The sequence below is a fragment of the Schistocerca piceifrons genome, chromosome 3, assembly GCF_021461385.2.
Source record: "Schistocerca piceifrons isolate TAMUIC-IGC-003096 chromosome 3, iqSchPice1.1, whole genome shotgun sequence".
NCBI classification, from domain to species: Eukaryota; Metazoa; Arthropoda; class Insecta; order Orthoptera; family Acrididae; genus Schistocerca; species Schistocerca piceifrons.
Window position 1 is genome coordinate 859,040,827 of NC_060140.1, and position 22,457 is coordinate 859,063,283.

The following is a 22,457-nucleotide window of genomic DNA, read 5'->3' on the forward strand; positions in this document are numbered from 1 at the left end:
ACCTCAGCAGTTGAGTCCCATAGTGCTCAGAGACATGTGAACCATTTATTACGGTCACCGGTTTCGACCACGTCTGTAGTCATCTTCAGACCTACAAGTCGTATACAAAGCTTTAATTAGAGGGATACATACATTAAAGAAAATACATAAAGTTATAAAGCTATAAAACGATGAATTACCAATGAGGAAGTAAGGACCTCCTCCTGCCGGAGAATCACTACTGGAGAAACCAGTGCACGTCTTACTATACATAATGGAGGCTCCACCCACTTCTGACGGAATGATGTCATTACTAACCAATGGGTTATAGGTCGAATAACAATGTAAAATTTCTTAGTTAAAAGAACATTGTCAAGAAAGGAAAATAAACACACATTAAACTTAGCTTATTGAACAACTATTGTCAATTAAGAAGCGTTAAAAATATTTAAACATGTAGGATAAATGAACTTCGTTTTGACAGTACATGGGTTGCCTTCTCAAGGCCTTTTAGTGAACCATTTGGAACCACTGGTTGCCATGGTGAAGTTGGACGCCGTTCCAAAGATGTGGCAGCAGGCTTCTTTCTAACGAAGTTGTTGCGAAAGTGGAATGGCATAGACTGTCACTACAGGCGATGCACTATTGAGCAGCAACATGTCTTTATTGAAACGATTTTCAATGAATAGGCTGCAATAATTGTTAACTGACATGTATAGTACATGCTGCACAGTTACGATTTACTGGTGTAAGAAGAGACTTCCATTTACATAGATTACATAATAAATCTTATAGATCAATACTAACAGAAAAAAAATCGAGAGGGCACAGTAGTTGTGCATATTTATGAAATATTGTCTAAGGAATTCATATGTAGATTCCATTTTTTTTTTACATGTGACAATTTTTAAAAGGCATTGCTATGACTTATGTTGCATGTCAGTCTTATAAACAAATAAAAATAATGAAAATGGAAGGAATTTAAATAGTAAATATTTGTAACACTTTGATCACTGTTCACTCCCACAATGTATTCAAAAGTAATTAATCTGTGTTGGAGCTTATCGTGAAACTGGCTATCCTTTTAAGGCGTAGGTGCAGATAGTGCAAGAATATGTTTTATAGGCACAGAAAAAACAAACATCCAGAGGCAGAATTTATCCAGTGGTTCCAGATGGTACGAATTGCAATGTCACACACTTTCCGAGAGGGGTAGATTTCTCTAAAGGAGAATGGTTTTTAAATACAGACCAGGGATCAAGCAGAAGTAAGTTGTTTTGACGAGCCATTGACCAAAAGCAATACTCATATCATAGTTTTCCCACTCTTGCTTGCTGTGACGTAAATATTCCCTACTGACCTTGCAGGATCACGCACACGAGAAAGAACACCTCCAACTTCTCGCTGCACAATAAATAATTTTCCAGCCAATTCACCATCCAGATTAACCGTTGGCATAATTGTATACGAATATGTTAAGGCATTGATATCAGTTCATGTTGATACTACTCTCTTGGTACCTCTAATTTCCGGGGTTCTTTTCATACGCGTTTCCTCTTCAAAACCCGATTGGTCGGAGTTGAAAACAAATTCCACACTGATAGACAGGATAAGTTTGTTTACCTCATCTACAAATTTTCGGGCCGATTCCGCAGTTTACAGTGCATTGCCAAGTTGACGCATTGTTTAAAAATTGGTTATCATCTTCCAGTTCGGTATCACTGTCTGCGTTGTGGAACCATCCACTGCTTCCCTTGACATCACTCTAATCTATGCCGCGAAATTTGATGTGCATAACGTAGTACGTCATGATCACGCACAGCTTGTAAATTGTATCGAGCATCCTTGAAACGCACAACTTCAGTTTTTATGACAAGTGCGCCTTGTCCTGTATCCGTAGTTTTTCTTATGCACTGCACACCCATACTGCTGCGGACTTACTCGAAATCTTTTCGTAATTGTTTCTTTACTATGCAGCAGATGATTTTCCACGTACGTAACTGTTTAGTCCCCGATCCTTGGACAACGATTATCCTTTATTACTTTTCATTGGAGACAGGGTGTGTTGCTCTCTGTACGATAAGGACGACGAACTACACGGCTCTACACTTATTTCAGTATCACTTTCATTTGTTAAGCACGTATCGTCGTTATGGTACTCCTCATGTAAATTGTCCGTACAGCGCATACGACACCACGCATTCCACTGACTCACCTTTCAGAAACGCTAGTATTTCGTCTGCTTCTGATTTCTCTCTCCCTCTCTCTCTGCGAAATTCGTTGCGTTTCTTTTTGACGAAATTTCAACTTCGGCAACCGTCGTTGTAGATGTGATGAAATGTTTGCTTTGTTTATCGTTGCCATTGCTCTGCTTTGCATCAACAAAACTAGTACTGTTGCACTGTTGTGGGTTACTTGTGTACTAAGCAGTTCAGCTACGCTCCATAGCCTCATGCTGTGCTCACCGTTGGATACCTGCAGTACAGCCACCTGTTGCCATTAGCAGCCAGTATTGTGGTTACATGGTAGGCAGTATGAGGGGCATCGTATGACGTAAACATAATTGGCCTTTTGTGACCTCACACTCAAGGGGTTCGTTGTCAGTGTTCCCATAATTCTGGCAGCCATTCAAGTCTTCTACTTGTGTACTCAACAGTGGTTGGCGGAGGGTCCATACTAGGGATGTGCTATGCTGGCGAATCGTCGACGGTGATTTCGGTGTCATCATGGACGATTAAACAGAAATAATAATCGACGTCAAAATTTCAGTGTTTTATCAGTGTTTTAACAACGAAGTTAAATGATGAATTTAATAGAATGGCGCGAAAAACATCATACGAGGGTGATTCAAATGAGAACCTTAAATATTTTTTAAATATTTATTGTGCAGAAGTGGTACAAAGCTGTAACACTTTTCAACATAATCTCCCCCACGCTCAATGCAAGTCCTCCAGCGCTTACAAAGTGCATAAATTCCTTTAGAAAAAAATTCTTTTGGTAGTCCGCGCAACCATTCATGCACCGCGTGGCGTACCTCTTCATCAGAACGGAACTTCTTTCCTCCCATTGCGTCTTTGAGTGGTGCAAACATATGGAAATCACTTGGGGCAAGGTCTGGTGAGTATGGTGGATGAGGAAGACACTCAAAATGCAGGTCTGTATTTGTTGCAACTGTTGTACGGGCAGTGTGGGGCCTTGCATTGTCATGTTGCAAAAGGACACCTGCTGACAGCAATCCACGTAGTTTTGATTTGATTGCAGGCCGCAGATGATTTTTTAGGAGATCTGTGTATGATGCACTGGTGACAGTGGTCCCTCCAGGCATGTAATGCTCCAAAATGACGCCTTTTTCGTCCCAAAAGAGAGTCAGCATAACCTTCCCTGCTGATGGTTCGGTTCGAAACTTCTTTGGTCTTGGTGATGAGGAATGGGGCCATTACTTGCTCGCTCTCTTTCTTTCCGGTTGGTGGAAGTGAACCCAGGTTTCGTCTCCAGTAACGATTTTTGCAAGGAAGCCATCACCTTCTCGTTCAAAGCGCCGAAGTAGTTCTTCACAAGCATCAACACGTCGTTCTCTCATTTCAGGAGTCAGCTGCCGTGGTACCCATCTTGCAGACACTTTGTGAAACTGGAGCACATCATGCACAATGTGGTGTGCTGACCCATGACTAATCTGTAAACATGCTGCAATGTCATTCAGTGTCACTCGGCGGTTTTCCTTCAGTATGGCTTCAACTGCTGCAGTGTTCTGTGGAGTCACAACTCGTTGTGCCTGACCTGGACGAGGAGCATCTTCCACTGAAGTCACACCATTTGCGAACTTCCTACACCATTTGTAGACTTGCTGCTGTGACAAACATGCATCACCATACTGAACCTTCATTCGTCGATGAATTTCAATAGGTTTCACACCTTCACCACTCAAAAACCGAATAACAGAACGCTGTTCTTCCCTGGTGGAAGGCGCAAGTGGGGCGGTCACTTTCTACTGATACTGCGACGGTATGTGTGCATCTGCACTATGCTGCCACCTACAGGCCATTCTGCACGCTGTTTGTAGCACGCTTACCAACTTACAGGATAACGGCGCGAAATTTAGATTTATTATTACAAATTTAAGGTTTTCATTTGACTCACCGTCGTATAAATACATGTAGTGCCATAAATATTAATCAGTAAATACAGCAACTTTTTCTGTACAAATTGTGAGAAACTACATTATTGAGACAAAGTTTCCCTTTCGGTCTACTGCGTTGCTGAGAGCATATTTTGCATTTGAGATCAGTGTTTCAGTAATAGTTTCCTATAGCTTTGAATAAGCTGTACCGGCGATGTTATTCCGTATTTCTAGTGGACTTTGTTTAAGATCTAGAAAACGATCTTTCAGAAAATAACTGAACTGTAATGGCAAGTGTGTGTCTGCTGCAGTTTACAAGTTATTCTTTTCTTGTGGTACTTTGTAATAAGCGCTCCGCACGTCATATTTGTTTATCTGCTATCCTGTAGCGTATCAGTGTGTTTCCCATCCTCACTGACAGTCGTCACAGCTGCTGCAAAAAAATCCTTGGCGGTTTTGATTGCCTTAGAACACGTTAAAACACCTTGAAAATTTATTGTCTTGGATCGAGTATCGATTGACTTTGATATGGATAGTATGTTAACATGTTAAGTTCGTAGTAACCGCTTTTTGGTTTCCGTTATGATCTCCCTCTTCAGATCCTGTCCAACAAGTGGTAGTGGTTGCATGCCAGATATTTACGTATTCAACATATTATCAGGATTACTTCACTGCTTGCAACGTACTTTTCTACTCACATTTTAGAATAGCCACTTCTGTAATCCACAGAATGTCACACCCGTTTACTGGATCTGCGGCTGTTAGCACGGGTGATACATAAGGACTGATCACTGCACTCAGGAGCGAAAACCTTTCAGTTTTCTAGAACGTTGAATTCTACCTAGTGGGTGCTTCTTGCAGTAGTTTAGGTCTGATGCTTTTCTCAGTTCATCACTTGCTACGACACTGTTTAAACTACCTCGCAGTACTTTTCACTCAGTAATCAGCCGAAGCAATCTGTCAGTCTTTCCATTAGATATTTTTTTCCTACCAAATTCAGCAGTCGGGCAAGACATGTTATGACTTTTCTTCCAAACGCTACTTCTGCTCTCTTAACGGACAGACTGACACTTTTACGAGAAGTGTACAGAAATAGACTCGTTCAAGTGACGAAAAATTTATTGGCAGTGGTAACAAGTAGACTTGTTTTCTTTTACCAATATATTTTGTCTTCAACATCGATGTTGCTGTGTCTGAAAGACTTACGTGTATTTAATCTCCAGCGTTGGTACTGTGTGAATATGGACGACATCGAACATCTCTGGTACATACGATCCTTCCGCCCGCCCTCCTTGTTCGGTTTACGGAGGTACGCAGAAAGAAAGACGGAACAACTAAATTGGGGACGTCGTATGGAAAATATTGTGGAGAAGTCGATCCAAAGATTTCGTTTCATTGGCAGAACTCTTAGAAGGTACAACAAATCTACTAAATAGGCTGACTAAACTTCTTTTGGATTGTTGCCGTGCGCTATGGGATCCTTACAAGAGGGCATCGACCAATTTCAAAGAGAAGCAGCGCGTTTCGTACGGTCACGAAGTACGGGAGAGAGAGTAACGAACATGATAAGTGAGTTGGGGTGGAAATAATTGAAACAAAGGCATTTTTCGTTAGGGTGAAGTCTTTTCACGAAATTTCACTGGCCAGCTTCTCCCCCGAATTCTAAAGTATTGTGTCGACTCCCACCTACGTAGGACGAAACGATCGTAGTGCCGTGCCCCGCCCCCCCCCCCTCCCCGCCAAAGGGGCTGTGCGCACCTTCTGCCAGTATTTACGTGTGAAGTGCAGAGTAACCAGGTAGACGTAGGCCGGCGGTCTGACTGCGCCGCCGCGGTCACTACGCGAGGCGTGTTTCTCAGTAGTAAGCCCTGAGTTTCGCGAGTGTGGCCAGCCCTGTGACGCACAGTGGCGTCGTGTGAGCCCTCACCCCCCCCCCCCCCCCCGCCCCCCTCCCGCTGCAGTCGAGCTTCTCCTGGGGCACTCCACTCCGCACGTCCACTAAATAAAACCCGAGTCGAATCGTGCCGTTCCTATTTGGATCTTTTCTCTCTCATCCTCTAATTCATATTCGTACGTCAACGATGCTAGATAATTAACGTAAGGAGCTTTTTGTAAGCGATCTATGTCGTACATGAATTACATTTCATCGAGATTCTTCCGATAAATATGTTTCTATCATTTGTCTTTCCCACGGCTAGACTTACGTTTTCGTTCTACCTTAAATCACTCTGGACACAAAATTGTAGGTGCGTGGAGGTTGCGACTGATGCCATCGATTGGCCATCGATTGCATAATCAAACAATATCCGATGTCATAACTTACAGGAACGCAGCAGAGCGACAATCGCCGTTATTTCGACAGGTTTTCACCTTGTCATTTTCAGGGCACAAGTGCAGCAAGAGAATACTGGGTCAGGAAATTTAGAATCTCGCTACGCAGAGCACCACGCAGAGTCACTTTAAACACTAGCTCCATCAACCAACCAGAGATGACCGACATCAGAAGTTATCGATAGCGAAGATTGATAACCACCAGGAGAGGCAGCTTTAACTTTGTCTCTGTGTAAGGCTTTAAGTAAAAGCCTGCATCTCTGTTATAAGGCTACTTGTTAATTTAATTTCAACTGGTTCCTGAATAACCCCACTCCAATAGCTGAAAGTGCATGCCATAATCTCCGTGTTGTTATACTCCTTAGGATGAGGGGTATTGAGGAAAATGTTGTGATATAGTATATTTACTCGTCTGTTGTAAGCGTGTTTGACGCTTACGTGCAATGCACCGGTCCTCAATGGCCCTGGTGGTATGACCAGCATACAACTTAGCCGAGTTGGAAGGAATACGGTGGACACACGCCTTATGAAACCCGAGGTCCCTAAAGGGCCCTAATTGTAGATGATGGTCGAAAATACATTTCACATCATGTTTCCGCAGAATGCGACCAATCCTGTGGGAAATGCCGTAGACTTTGGCGCCTCCTCGTTATTAACATCTCTCACCCAAATCATGGTTGGTCAATGCTGCTGACGCACATTACTCGAAGTCTTCCATAAATAATTTGGCAATAGTAAGTGACAACGGGCTTCCCATCACAACTCCATCTGTCTGTTCATAGTACTGGTCATTGAACAAAAAGTAAGTGGAAGCCCAAGATGTCGAAACAGGTTCGTTAATTCAGCACCAAACGTAGCTTCAGTCAACCGTAGTGAACCAGACAGAGGAACGGAAGTGAAGATCACATAAAAACTTAAGTAAAATATCAGGATCATTCAGACGCAGTCCCTCTAATCGACGTAAGAAATCCGCCGAGTTCTTAATTTAATTTCAACTGGTTCCTGAATAACCCCACTCCAATAGCTGAAAGTGCATGCCATAATCTCCGTGTTGTTATACTCCTTAGGATGAGGGGTATTGAGGAAAATGTTGTGATATAGTATATTTACACAGCGACCCACTGGTGGGCTCAACAGTGTGGCAAAGTGTTTTGCTACACGATATGTCGGAGCGCCAGTGTCACAGTCGGACGGAGAGGAACCTCTTCATTGTGGATCTTTCGAAGGCCATATAATCTAGGCGGGAAGGCACAGTAAGAATTAAGACTTATGATAGTTCCCCTGCAGCAAGAAACTTTTCTTCAGGAGGCTGTTAGGCTTTCTCTCAATAGTAATTCTGCGATATCATGAGTCAGATAGTAACCACTGTATCTTTTGAATCTAATCCTGCTCGTCCAATACAACCCTTGCCCTTGTCAAAAGGCAAAATAACAGTATCCGGGTCCACTCCAAGAGAACGTAAAGTAGCCCTCTCAGCTCCCCTTATATTACTCTTAAGTGAATGTGTCCTCAGTCAATACACAACATGCTTCTCTCGTAATCTCCTCGACAGCATCAGGGGGTAGTTTAAAAACACCGTGTTGGGCAGAACTTACAAGATCAACGACCGATAAACGCTTAGGAATCGGTGCAAAATTAAAACCTTCCCATAGACCGGATAAAGCTGTGCCGTCAACAGCTTTCTCCGTGTGATTGATCACACAACTTCGAGATACAGTATTGGACTCCGAGTCACGGGAACGTTCAGACTTTGCAGGGCAATTACAGAATGAAATTCCCCATCAGACTACGACCATGTAACACCGTCCAGATAATCCCAAAAGAAGCCGAAATTTTTGTAGCAGACATTAAATTAGCGGAAATAATTCCTTCGTGACAAAATGCAACTGTCGGCGATTATAATGGACCTTCTTGAGAGGGGGCGGAAGTTGAGGGCAGCAGAAATACATTTTAACGTGGGTTCGGCACCGCTTGTCGTTCCAGGTGTGAGGTTTCGATGTTTACTCACGTGGGAATGAAACGGGTTTTGCAGCAGTTAACATCTTGTGGCTGAAGGAAGCCGCCCCACACAAAAAAAGTGTCCACTGCAATGACGTTGGTCATACATAGTGATTAGCCTCGTTGTTTTCACACTTCCGTTTGTTAAAGGTATATTTGTGTATTGGCAACGGGATATCTTAAAGAAATTTCAGCAGGTGAAACTGGTTTATCGCAACACAGAGGTTGTGACAAAACACATCGAGTCTGTCTTTAGATGGCCAAGCGATAGAGCTTTCGCGTCAGAATAAGTATCGGAAATGAAAACCTCACATACACAATCGACGGACTGTCATTCGTACAGTATAAACTCGACCAGCATTGCTATTACCTTAATGCTGGTGCTACATTCTGACCTTTTGTAAGACGGACGGTTGCTCATAACGTGACTTTCACCGTTCAGTACAGGGCTGAGTGATACCGCTTTGCGTTGACTTTCCGTGACAGTTAAACACTTGCTTGCGACATTCCGTTCAGCGACCGTCCGTTGACCTGTGTGAATCGACATCAAGTCGGAAACTAAGCGATTCTGGACTCTCGCTGTACACAGTAAGCTCAGAAACACTCTGAAAAGCTTCCAAGTGTCTTGCAGGGTAGGATTTGCTGAGAAATAACTGTTGCCACGTAATTAGCACTGAAGTCAGCCAATCGGGTCGTTGCGCGCGCAAATTCGAGAGGCCCGACAGATACAGTTAGTGTCAGTGTTATCACAGCGCACGAGAATGCTCAGCCTTCGGCTCGGGTTCGATCCTTACTACTGCCCCGTGTCGAATTTTTATATCGCTCTCATGTTCGGTTTTAGGAAACCACACGAAGAACAGGTTTGGCGATACCGGCTCTGATAGGCCGCTTGAATTTGCGCCCGAAATGGTCTGACAGGCTAATTTCAACGCTAATTAACTCAGAAACGGCGGAACGTCTCGAAATTTTCTCTTTTTCCTGTTTTTTAGAGTAAATAACTACTGACGCCTATGGTGCAGAGTAAAAAAAAATTTCTGAAATACATCATCTTTTCCGCTATTGACTGTAATGTTTTGTTTTTGAATACGAGATTGTAATTTGGTCTTGTAGGCTATCGGCAAGTGCTTGTGTAGCAGTTGTCAAAGATTTTAAAATATGTAAAACTGGAAACAGTACATACAGCGATCGAATCAAAAGTACCTCACCATAAATAATAAATATTCGGCCATTGTGCAAACAAAGGGATATTCGAGGTTGTTCTCCTACGAATAATTCTAATATCTCTGTTTATAATGGCCGGATATTTATTATTTATGCTGCGGCACTATTCGTTCGAATACTGTACAATCGGTTGTTTAAAAAGTAAACGTTGCAGTGAACGCCGGAAAGATTGCACTTCAGAAAATTTGCTGCATTAATCACAGGTTGCAGAAATAAGTATTCATACAGTAGGTGGTGACAAACTACGATGGTGTGTTGGGCTAGTAAATCACCCACACCGCCGATACGATTAAGTACGATGATGTAGTGTCAGATAACCATGTTCTTGGTAATGAAGCTTCCCGTATGCCATGAATCTATTTTGGGAAAATAAAATGTGTTCCACTCCGCACGGTCTACGACAGGGCAAAATGTATTCATACAGCGGACTACTTTCAACCAACCAAACGGCTGACACAGCCCCGGAGTGCATGCCACACTTGTGTAGTCGTGTGGCGGCCGTGAAGCAACAGCACGTCGGACGTGGGTACCGTGGAACAGCTGAATGGGCCGCAAGGGGAAGGAAACAGCCATTGAGGAACGAAACATCGTTGTCGCCCAATATCTTCAACACAAGTCGTATGCCGAAATTGCGAACATCATAGGACGAAGCCGAGCGACTGTGCAATCTATCATTAAGCGATATAAGGACAGGCATGTAGTGATAAACAATGAACGACACAGTTGTCCACAGAAGCTCACAACAAGAGAGACCAGAATGCTGCTGAGAATCATCAAGAAAAACCCGAAAACGACAGCGTCGGCACTGTCCGCATATGTACCTGACCACTTCCGAAAGGACATCACTCCAGGGGCAGTTCGTACCATTTTCAGTCGTTCGGGCTACAGAGCCAGGGTCCCGAGACGAAAGCCCTACATCAGCAAAAAGAACAGGAAGTGACGGATGGAATTCGCGAAACAGCATGTATCCAAGACAGCAGACTTCTGGGATACTGTATTGTTTAGTGATGAAAGCAAATTTAATATCGTGCACAATGATGGCAGGATTTTGGTCTGGAGAAGACCGAATACAGACCTCGAGCGAAACAACATTCAACACACGGTGAAGCACGGAGGTGGTGGAGTGGTGGTATGGGGCTGTATGTCAGCCTCCGGTGTCGGAAAATTATTGTTTGTGGAAGGTACCATGAACAGATTTGTGTATATGAACATTGTCAAACAGAACTTACAACAGAGTGTTGACGTCTTGGGTCTTCCTAGAAATTATTACTTCCAACAGGACAATGATTCCAAACATAGGGCGCAAATTGTCCGGCTGTGGTTGCTCTACAACACTCCACACGCTCTTAAAACACCAGCTCAGAGTCTGGACCTGAATCCTATCGAACATTTGTGGAGTGAGCTGGAAACACGAGTGAGAAAACACGACATTCGTAATAAGGCCTCTTTGAAAGAGGCTCTCCTTCGAGAATGGGAAGGTATCACGTCGGAAACTACAAGAAAATTGGTCCATTCCATGCCACGGAGGTTGCGAGAAGTAATACATCGGAAGGGTATGCATACGAAGTATTAAACATGTTGTGGCTTTGTCATTTTTTCTTGGTGTATGAATACTTAATTCCCAGCGCAGTAGAGAACTTGGCAGACGTTTTTGTATTTTGTTTTGTAAAGGCTTGTTCATTCTCGTTTTATATACCAGCATAGCTGCATTGACGACTGGCCAGTGTGTATAGTGCATATCCAATTAGTGTCTTTGGTTTCGTATTGTCAATAAAGGCAGTTTACTTTTCCACACTCTAGTGTAAGAATACTTATTTCCATTACTGTCTGTGCATCGTCATCATCAGTTATCCTTTGCCTCTCCATTTTCTGCGATCCATTGCATCCTTCTTAAGGCTGCTGTATGTTGTACCGTCCGTCATGTCATCCAGTATCTGGAATCTCTTCCTTCCTCGCATCCTTTTCCCTTCTACATAACCTTCTAAAACTGTTTTTATCAGTCCGTCATTCTTTCTTAATATATGCCCAATCCAATTTCTTTTTCTTCTCTTTATTACGTCTATTAACTGTCTTTTCTCTCCCACTCTTCTCAGTACCTCTTCATTTTTTACTCTGTCCATCCACCTTATTCTTTCCATCCTCCGCCATGTCCAGATCTCAAAAGCCTCCAACCTTTCTCTGTCTTTCTTCTTCATAGTCCATGTTTCAGCACCATATGGAAGAACACTCCATACAAGACATTTTATGAGTCTCTTCCTGAGTTCTCTGTCCAGACCGCAGCAGAAAATTCTCCTTTTCTTATAAAACGCCTTTTTGGCATTGCTATCCTTGTTTTAATTTCTGTGGTGCACTTCCAGTCAGTGTCTATCCTGCTTCCAAGATACTTAAAATTTTACACCTGTTCTAGTATTTCTCCATTCAGCATAATTTTTATTTCCTTATTTCCTCCTAGTGCCAATAGTTTTCTTTTATTTGTGTTAATTTTCATTCCATATTTTTTTCCGTTAGTTTCAATGGTGTCCACCAAATCCTGTAATTCTTTTTCCCCTTTGGTTAGAAGGACCATGTCGTCGGCGAACTTCAAACAAACTACTGTTCTTCCTCCAATTTTTACATCTTTGTCATCTAATGAGCGTTGGTCAATCGTGTTTTCCAAGTAGAGGTTGAAAAGAATAGGTGATAGACAGCATCCTCGTATTACTCCTTTTCCTAGTCCGATCCAGTTTGTACTTTCTCCTCTCACTTCAATTGAAACTTTTTGATTAAGATATAATGAGTTTACAAGTCTTCTGGTTTTCCAGTCCACTCTCTTTCCCCTCATTATAGTCACCACCTTGTCCCAAACCACATTGTCAAATATCTTTTCTAGATCGATGAAGCACATCTATAGGTCTCTTCCTTTTTTCAATAAACTTTTCTCCCAAGATTCGTAGGAGCCCTACTGCATCTCTGGTGCCCGTATTCCATCTAAAGGCAAACTGCTCCTCGCCAAGACTCTCCTCCATTACGTTTTCAAGTCCTTTATTAATTATTCTTAACATGACTTTGGCTGCATGTATGTGCGTACTATTCGCGAAAGCGAAGGTGAAGTGGGTGAGACGGCAGTGTTGAGCGGAATCCTGCCTCGGGCATGGATGTGTGTGGTGTCCTTAGGTTAGTTAGGTTTAAGTAGTTCTAAGTTCTAGGGCACTGATGACCTCAGATGTTAAGTCCCATAGTGCTCAGAGCCATTTACCAGTGTTGAGCGAAATGCAGCCGCCACAATGGCCACCAAGTGTGGTGTAGACGCGGGTGCACTTCCCATGAGACGCGGCTCGCCTGTTGGCCGACGTTCACTGGTTCCTCCTCGATGCTGCTGAGGAGGGGAGCTGGCAGGCGCGTCGATCGCTGTGGCGTGGCTTGATGTGTTCCGTTCTGTTCTGTTGCAGCACTGAAGGTGAAGCTGATGCTGCGGAGGCCCATCAACCAGCTGGTTGCGCAGGGAATCATGCCACGTGAGTACCTACTTCTCTCTCTCTCTCACTCACCCATTTCTTCTCTTTTGGAGCCGACGCTTTTCTGACAATAGGCGGATCCGCCACGCGAAGCTAGTTTCCTTACAGCTTTTCTTGTATAGTGGTGGCGTGCCCATATCGCTGCAAAGACAGGAGCCGGAGGCTGTAAAGGGAAAACAAGACCGCTGAAGCGGTCGTAATGCCATTTAATCGTAGAATGCAGGCATTGACGTCCGGTATTTGCGATATTACTGATATTTGTCTTAAACGTATAAGGTCTTGGTCCGAGGCATAATTCTCTGCCTAACGTTTCCTCTTCCAGTGCAGGAGACAGTCGTCACAGTCTCAGACAACCTTAGCAAACCGGGGACGGTCGGCCTATGCCTGTCTACATCGCGGACTCGCGCCGTCGCGGCTGTGGAGCTTGTAGGGGCAACAATTGGCTCTCTTATTTACCAACGGGGCCCACAACTTGTGTAATTTTAATCTTCCTCCTTTTCTGTTAAAGTTCTTGTTGTGAAACTTCCTGGCAGATTAAAACTGTGTGCAGGACCGAGACTCGAACTCGGGAGTTCCAGTCTCGGTCCGGCACACAGTTTTAATCTGCCAGGAAGTTTCATATCAGCGCACACTCCGCTGCAGAGTGAAAACCTCATTCTGGAAAGTTCTTGTTGTGCTTTTGAATTTCTGTGCCCCCTCTGAATATCCTAGAACGGTAGTTGATTAGATCTTGCTAAAATCACAGGACATATAAAGATACCATAGAAATTCAAAAGCACAAAAAGAACTTTAAAAGAAAAGAAGGATTGAAATTAGAGAAGTTGTGGGCCTCGTTGCTAAGTAAAAGTAATAGAGTCGACTCTTCCCCCCGATAAGTTCCCACAAGTATACGTCGGTACGACACCGCGATCTAGACAGTGGTCTGATGACGTCACTAACCGACCACTGCGCGGACACGTACAGACAGTTCCGTTTGCTGAGGTTGTTTGAGACTGTGACGACTTTCTGATGACGTCTCCGGCATTGGAAGACGAAACGTCAGGCAGAGAATTAGGCGTCGGACCAAGGCCTTACACGTATAAAACAAATATCAGCAATAACGTAAATGCCGTTGCCTGCTTAAGACGAGAGCGCCGAGACTCCAAAGCCGCCAGTAGAATGTGCCTAAAAGAACGTATCTCGGACACCGTATTCTTCGACCACCGACCCCTCCTCCCCACCCCCTCCTCTTGACCATTAGTAACCAGAAGCAGTACTCTACATCTCCTAAAGGTTGAAGAATGTTGGTGTTAGCCCGCCCGGTTGGCCGTGCGCTCTAACACACGGCTTTCCGGGCGGGAAGCAGCGCCTGGTCCCCGGCACGAATCCACCCGGCGGATTTGTGTCGAGGTCCGGTGAACCGGCCGGTCTGTGGATGGTTTTTAGGCAGTTTTCCATCTGCCTCGGCGAATGTGGGCTGGTTCCCCGTATTCCGCCTCAGTTACACTATGTCGGCGATTGCTGCGCAAACAAGTTCTCCACGTACGCGTGCACCACCATTACTCAACCACGCAAGCATAGGGGCTACACTCGTCTGGTGTGAGACATTCCCTGTGGGGTCCACCGGGGGCCGAACCGCACAATAACCCTGGGTTCGGTGTGGGGCGGCGGAGGGGTAAAGTGGATTGCTGTAGTCGTTGTGGGGTTGTGGACCACTGCGGCGGGAACGGAGCCTCTCCGTCGTTTCTAGGTTCCCGGTTAACATACAATACAGGGTTATTACAAATGATTGAAGCGATTTCACAGCTCTACAATAACTTTATTATTTGAGATATTTTCACAATGCTTTGCACACACATACAAAAACTCAAAAAGTTTTTTTAGGCATTCACAAATGTTCGATATGTGCCCCTTTAGTGATTCGGCAGACATCAAGCCGATAATCAAGTTCCTCCCACACTCGGCGCAGCATGTCCCCATCAATGAGTTCGAAAGCATCGTTGATGCTAGCTCACAGTTCTGGCACGTTTCTTGGTAGAGGAGGTTTAAACACTGAATCTTTCACATAACCTCACAGAAAGAAATCGCATGGGGTTAAGTCGGGAGAGCGTGGAGGCCATGACATGAATTGCTGATCATGATCTCCACCACGACCGATCCATCGGTTTTCCAATCTCCTGTTTAAGAAATGCCGAATATCATGATGGAAGTGCGGTGAAGCACCATCCTGTTGAAAGATTAAGTCGGCGCTGTCGGTCTCCAGTTGTGGCATGAGCCAATTTTCCAGCATGTCCAGATACATGTGCCCTGTAACGTTTTTTTCGCAGAAGAAAAAGGGGCCGTAAACTTTAAACCGTGAGATTGCACAAAACTCGTTAACTTTTGGTGAACTGCGAATTTGCTGCACGAATGCGTGAGGTTTCTCTACCGCTCAGATTCGCACATTGTGTCTGTTCACTTCACCATTAAGAAAAAATGTTGCTTCATCACTGAAAACAAGTTTCGCACTGAACGCATCCTCTTCCATGAGCTGTTGCAACCGCGCCGAAAATTCAAAGCGTTTGACTTTGTCATCGGGTTGTCAGGGCTTGTAGCAATTGTAAACGGTAAGGCTTCTGCTTTAGCCTTTTCCGTAAGATTTTCCAAACCGTCGGCTGTGGTACGTTTAGCTCCCTGCTTGCTTTATTCGTCGACTTCCGCGGGCTACGCGTGAAACTTGCCCGCACGCGTTCAACCGTTTCTTCGCTCACTGCAGGCCGACCCGTTGATTTCGCCTTACAGAGGCATCCAGAAGCTTTAAACTGCGCATACCATCGCCGAATGGAGTTAACAGTTGGTGGATCTTTGTTGAACTTCGTCCTGAAAGTGTCGTTGCACTGTTATGACTGACTGATGTGAGTGCATTTCAAGCACGACATACACTTTCTCAGCTCCTGTCGCCATTTTGTCTCATTGCGCTCTCGAGCGCTCTGGCGGCAGAAACCTGAAGTGCGGCTTCAGCCGAACAAAACTTTATGAGTTTTTCTACGTATCTGTAGTGTGTCGTGACCATATGTCAATGAATAGAGCTACAGTGAATTTATGAAATCGCTTCAATCATTGGTAGTAGCCCTGTATATACAATACAATGTTGGTGTTACTTTTGCTGCACTTTCCACTAATTCTGTCTACTCGGTATTCGCTCCTTTTAGTCTTACCAAAGCCACTCGGTTGAGCTATCGCGACTTTAGAAGCCATTCGGCTTTCCACTCAGTTCGTGTTTTCTTCAGTATACAGTGTGTTTCAAAAAGGACTCTACAACTTTAAAAATTTATATAAATTTATTGAAAGAAGATTTAGAACTGGGTTTAGTGTTATTTTGTAGGGAAACACATAAAGTTCTTTTACCTTAAGCTGAAGACGTTATGTGTGGCTTACTTTGAGTGTCTTGCACACATCCCCTTGGAAGTCAGTTTCTTCCCAAACTCGCTGTAGCATTACAGGTGTTACTTGAATCTCCATTTTAAAAAATCGAGTGCTGTCAGGTCAGGGGAACGTGGGGACCATGCAATTCGCGCATGACGGCCAATCCATTGACCTGGAAAGCGGTCACTGAGAAAACCCCGGACGTCAACCAGATAGTCGGGTGGTGCACCATTTTGTATGAAGTAAATAAACATTTCGTTCTTGGTCATCCTCATCGATCTGTGATATCACAAATTGTTGTAACGTATCCAGGTACACTATTCCGTTCATGGTTCTCTTACGGAAGAAAGGGGCCGTCAGATGTTCTTGGGCGACCTGATGATTTCCCACGTCTTATCGAGCACCCCGTTTGTACAAAACATTCATGCCTCTCATAAATTGTAGGCCTACTAAGAGGATCTTTAGCGTACTTGGTACGGAAATTACGCTAAACTGTTGTCGCCGACTTCGATTCTTTAAACCAAAACACAAAGCTGGGCTCGCATCCAGTGAAGGCAGCCTTCTTTAACGCAACTGTCGCTAGCGCTCCGTACGGTGCGATTCGGCATTTGGGAACTACGCGGGACAAAACTTGATGTATTTCCCCACAAATTGACACTACAATCACCTCTGTAGGTACTATGAATTAATTTTTATGAATTTTGAAAGTTTTAAAGTCCTTTTTGAAAGACCCTCACCTCGTGATGACTGGGTGTTGTGTGATGTCCTTAGGTTAGATAGGTTTAAGTAGTTCTAAGTTCTAGGGGACTGATGACCATAGATGTTAAGTCCCATAGTGCTCAGAGCCATTTGAACCATTTTTTGAAAGACCCTCTATTTGTGTGCTCTTCCCGGTTGAAGTTGCGGAAAGCTTTCTTCAAACCTATGAAACACAAATGGAAGCTCTTTTTTCTGTCGACAAATCTCTCTTCTGTGTCGGATCCCTTGTACCTACGTTTCTTCTAAATCCAGTTCAGTCCTGAGCCAATTTTCTTTTTCTTTTGGAATAGGTAGTGTCATTGTATTTCTGTGGATTTTAAAATGTTTTGTATCTTTAAGACAGAGTAGCAGGGTGGTCGCGTTTGCATAACGCGACGTGGTAGTGGGGTCAGAGGCACGCTGCCCATTTCGCGGCGTCTGTTGCAGCGCTGAAGACGCCGCCGGCGTTCCACGAGCAGCGGCAGAAGCTGGAGCGCGCCAAGATGGGCGACCTGCTGAAGGCGAAGATCCAGCAGCGGCCGGCGCGCCACGAGCTGGTGCGCCAGCACATCCTCGAGGCCGACGTCGGCCACGTCGACCCCTCGCTGGCCGAGCGCCAGCGCATGCTCAAGAAGGCGCGCCTCGCAGACTCCCTCAACGACCAGCTGTCGCACCGGCCGGGGCCGCTCGAGCTCATCAAGAAGAACATCCTGCACACCGACGAGCCCATCGAGAGGGCCGTCAAGGGTGAGCACCGAGCGCTGCCAGTGGGTTGGCAGTGCGAAAATACATATATTAGCATCGAGTCCACAGTTTCCAGAGATTCCTGGGCTCACTGTCGGCACTCTTGTTTGCATTTAAGCTTTATAGAGGTGGGGTAACGATGGACAGAGGTAATGTGTAAAATGTGACTCTGAAACACCTGCAACAAATGGACCAAATTCATGGCTCAGGAAGTAATGTCCACGGACCAACGTGATCACTTCCCCTGTATAGAAGGACAAACGCCATCTTGGTCACATTAATATTCCATTGGAGACCGGTTTCGCCCATCGCTCAGGTTAGTTAGTTAGTTGGTGGCGTGTTCCATTGATCAATCACACGGTACGGTAGCCATTATGATGTGGAACGTGTCAAGTGCACAAGAAATGCTTATATGAAACAAGATTTTTTATTATGGATACATTACAATACAGAATTAAGGATTAATATTTCTATTCCGTGGCTATGCAATGTCGCTTCAGTTGTGCGACTGGACCCCTAGATTTCCTCTCAGAAAGGTCACAGTACGTAGTAATCGAAGGAAAATCGCTCTATCGAAACCATTGCAAAGGAGTTAGACACGATTTCTGAACGGTGCGAAAAGTGGCAATTATCTCTCAGTAATGAAACGTGTGAAGTCATCCACATGAGTACAAATCAGAATCCATTAAATTTCGATTAAATGATAAATCACACAAATTCGGCTACATACCTAGGAACTACAATTGTGAACAACTTAAATTGGAATGATCATGTAGATAATGTTGTGGCGAAGGCAAACAAAAGACTGCGGTTTATTGGCAGAACACTTAGATGATGCGACAGGTTTACTAAAGAGACTGCCTACACTACGCTTGTTCGTCCTTTGCAACAGTATTTCGATTAGATTAATTATTCATTCCATAGACCCATAAAAGAGGGAATCCTCCTGGGTGTCGAACATGTCAGATAAACACAGTACAAAATTGTAATAGAAATCTCAGATCATCTTGAGATCCGTTAATCAAGAATTATTGTGATCATCAGTTGTCACCAACTAAAAATAAAATAAAAGCTGACCTAGTGGTGCTTGTCTTTTTATATACACATGACATAGCTACTTTCTGAAAATAAAAAGCACTGTGGGACTAGAAGACTTACAGGTGGGAAGAGGAAAGGGGTGACATTGTGTGTGTGTGTGTGTGTGTGTGTGTGTGTGTGTGTGTGTGTGTGTGTGTTTTCGCGTGCGTGATTTATGAGTGTGAATGTTGTGACACGTGACAGTAATCGAAAATAAGCAATGTTCGTGCCGAATTCGCAGTGATGTTACTGGGTTGATTCGTTACAGATCGAATGACATTTCATCTCGTGGCGTGTCGTGGACTTAGGTGTTGAAAGGGAGTGACCTAAAAATAAATGGGAATGACTTGTCAGTAGCCAGATAGTGCTGAGCAATCAGCCAGGTGCACGTAGTTGTTGATAATAACGCGTCATCTACATACTTGGCAAACGATACCACTGTCGGTATTGAATACAGCAGCAAAGAGAACTGCTCTCCTGTCTACAAGGAGCGTGGACTGTATTCCTGTTGGCAGTATTTTTACCTGCATAAGCCGGCCGGAGTGGCCGTGCGGTTCTGGGCGCTACAGTCTGGAACCGAGCGACCGCTACGGCCGCAGGTTCGAATCCTGCCTCGGGCATGGATTTGTGTGATGTCCTTAGGTTAGTTAGGTTTAATTAGTTCTAAGTTCTAGGCGACTGATGACCTCAGAAGTTAAGTCGCATAGTACTCGGAGCCATTTTACCTGCAGTTATTAGAGTAACTGTCTGTTAACTTAGTAGCAGGGGAGGGGGCAAAGTCTCAGACTCATTGTCAGGAAACAACAACGCATTTGCAGCATTACTATTAACAGAAGACAGCAGTTTTACGAATTTAACTGCCACGAAAATGATTGCCTAAGGTTTCCACGAAATAATCATTCTTAATACGAAGTCCATATTCCAGTAATGCTCGTTGACACTGCCGTCTTGTCAGTGGGTGAGAGCAGGACCTGCGCAATGAATTGAGGATGCCAGGTACACGATATTTACGGGGAAAAAGATATGTAATTCCTAATGAAGCGAGAGCGAGCTATACGCTGATGTAAACCTAAAGTGACAGATGCGGAGACAGGACCAGGCGGCCACGTGGCGTGGCGTGGCTCGTTCTCGTTGTATTGTTAGTCTGCGTCTCACTGTACGTACCAGCAATACCTGCACTGGGAGCAGCGAGGGTAGGGGCCATGGCAGCTTAATACTCTTACTGGTCACTGTTCTGGTTACGTTCAAACGCGGAAAAGCTGCTACTAAACTACAATGCACTGCACTGAAACCCATCTTTGGTGACGCTGCGTAAAAGAAAATACGTCATGAGCTACTGCTACACAGAAGGCGTGCAGGCAGCCACCTGTGTATCACACCTGGGTCATTCCGTGTCAAGTCGCCTGATTTCGATGGATTTCGATGAAATTTTATGGGAACATCGCACATGTACCCAATGAGCAGTGACAAAGTTTCACTTTCGTTAAAGCAGTACTGCCCGAGATATGCACATTTTGTTTCACTCCGTGCACGACTTTGCGCAGAGCGAGGGTGAATTTCTGGCGACTTCGAGCTGCTATATCTCGGGCAATATTTTGTTAAAACAAATGAAATTTTTGCCTTCTTGTATAGCTTTATTCGTTCGCTTTAGAATAATAATGAAAAGAATATAAGCAAAATCGGTACCCGAAAAAATGTCAACATTTTGTTTCGTATATCTCAGGGGCTAAATGTGTGACGAACGCGAAACTTGGCATGTTTCAAGGTTCCAGATATGAAGTGTCTTTAGTGTACCACTTAAGTTAAGTGCAAAGTTGAAGTTTTTGTAAAAAGGTCACAACTGTATTTTCGACCTGGTTTTGCAAAAGACTGTGTTCTGTAAAGCTTTCCAAACTATGCTCATAAGAAAGATCATGGTTTGAATCGCAATACAAATTGTATGTGATTATCCAAGGCGGGATAACAAATCTAGATAATCTTGAATCGAAGTTGGACGCGAAAATGGCGGCACAAGAAAATGTATACTTCTGATTCTTGCGTGTCGTGAACTAAACGCATGCCGAAAATGGAACTTAATACGCAAAAGCTCGGTAGCACAAGGTTGTGGAAAACAAAATTTCATTCACTTACTATTTTCCAGTAATCTACAAATCCGTCGAAAAGATGATAATTTTTGTGAAACGGTCAAAATAGGATATATGTGACACTTCCTTTACAGATATGTTGGAGAGTAAACCACCATTCCACCAGTAAGGAGGGGGAGGGGTAAGAGGGGCATAAAGCACGTTGTTTTCAGTGTCACTGACTTCAAAGCTTCGATACAAAACGGCATTTGCAAAACAAGTGTCACATATACGCTAGTTTGACCGTTTCACAAAAATTATCATCTTTTCGACGGATTTGTAGATTATTGGAAAATAGTAAGTGAATGAAATTTTGTTTTCCACAACACTGTGCCACAGAGCTTTTGCGTATTAAGTTCCATGTTTGGCATTCGTTTAGTCCAAGTGATACAAGAATCAGAAGTTTACACTTTTTCGTGCCGCCATTTTCGCACCCAACTTCGATTCAAATTATCTAGACTTGTTATTCCGCCTTGGATAATCGTATACACTTTGTCTTGCTGTTCAAACCATGGTCTTTCTAATGAACGCAGTTTGGAAAGTTTTATATAACATAGTTTTTTGCAAAACCAGTTCGAAAATACCGCAGTAGCGGCCTTATTACAAAATCTTCAACTTTGCACTTAATTTATTCGGTATTTGAAAGTGGTACATTGTGTCGTTACGTTACTACAAGCCAAGTTCGCATTCGTCATATCTTTAGTCCCTGACATATAAGAAACAAAATGTTGACATTTTTCGGGCGATTTAGCTTAAAATTTTATGTCCGAATATGGCTCGTCAAACCCTTTTCACTATTATTCTGAAGCGAACACCTAAAGTTGTACAAGATGGCGAAAATTTCATTTCTTTCAACAGAATATTGCCCGAGATTTAACAGCTCAAAGTCACCAGAAATTCACGCTCGCTCTGTGCAAAGTCGTGCATGGAGAGAAACAAATGACTACATCTCAGCCAGTATTTCTTCGACGAGCGTTAAGCTGTATCAGTGTTCATTGTGGACATTTGCCAATGTTCTCATAAAATTTCATCGAGATCTGAGTTGGCTGAGCAGGGAACCCTCGATGAGTTGACATGGAATGGCTCTCTCTGATGACAGCTATTCTGTTTCTCAGTAGACTGAGGTGTGCCACAACTTCTCTGTAACGCTGCAAATGATAACGGTATAGACTGCCACTGGTCCTAAGTGTTGGTCCACATGTTAGCGTCTGACAAGCAGGGACCACACCCTGACGAATAGCGATTGCGACG

General features: G+C 44.0%; 1 protein-coding gene across 4 annotated transcripts in view; it reads left to right on the forward strand.

Moving 5' to 3' along the window:
• LOC124790136 (myocardin-related transcription factor A-like) overlaps positions 1-22,457 on the forward strand; it is a 101,201-nt gene that overhangs the window by 30,115 nt on the left and 48,629 nt on the right. For all 4 annotated transcript variants that reach the window (XM_047257720.1, XM_047257721.1, XM_047257722.1 and 1 more), the window contains exons 2-3: positions 13,075-13,140; positions 17,710-18,009. In XM_047257720.1, coding sequence (XP_047113676.1) covers positions 13,075-13,140; positions 17,710-18,009 — 366 coding nt within the window. The remainder of the gene's footprint in view (positions 1-13,074; positions 13,141-17,709; positions 18,010-22,457) is intronic.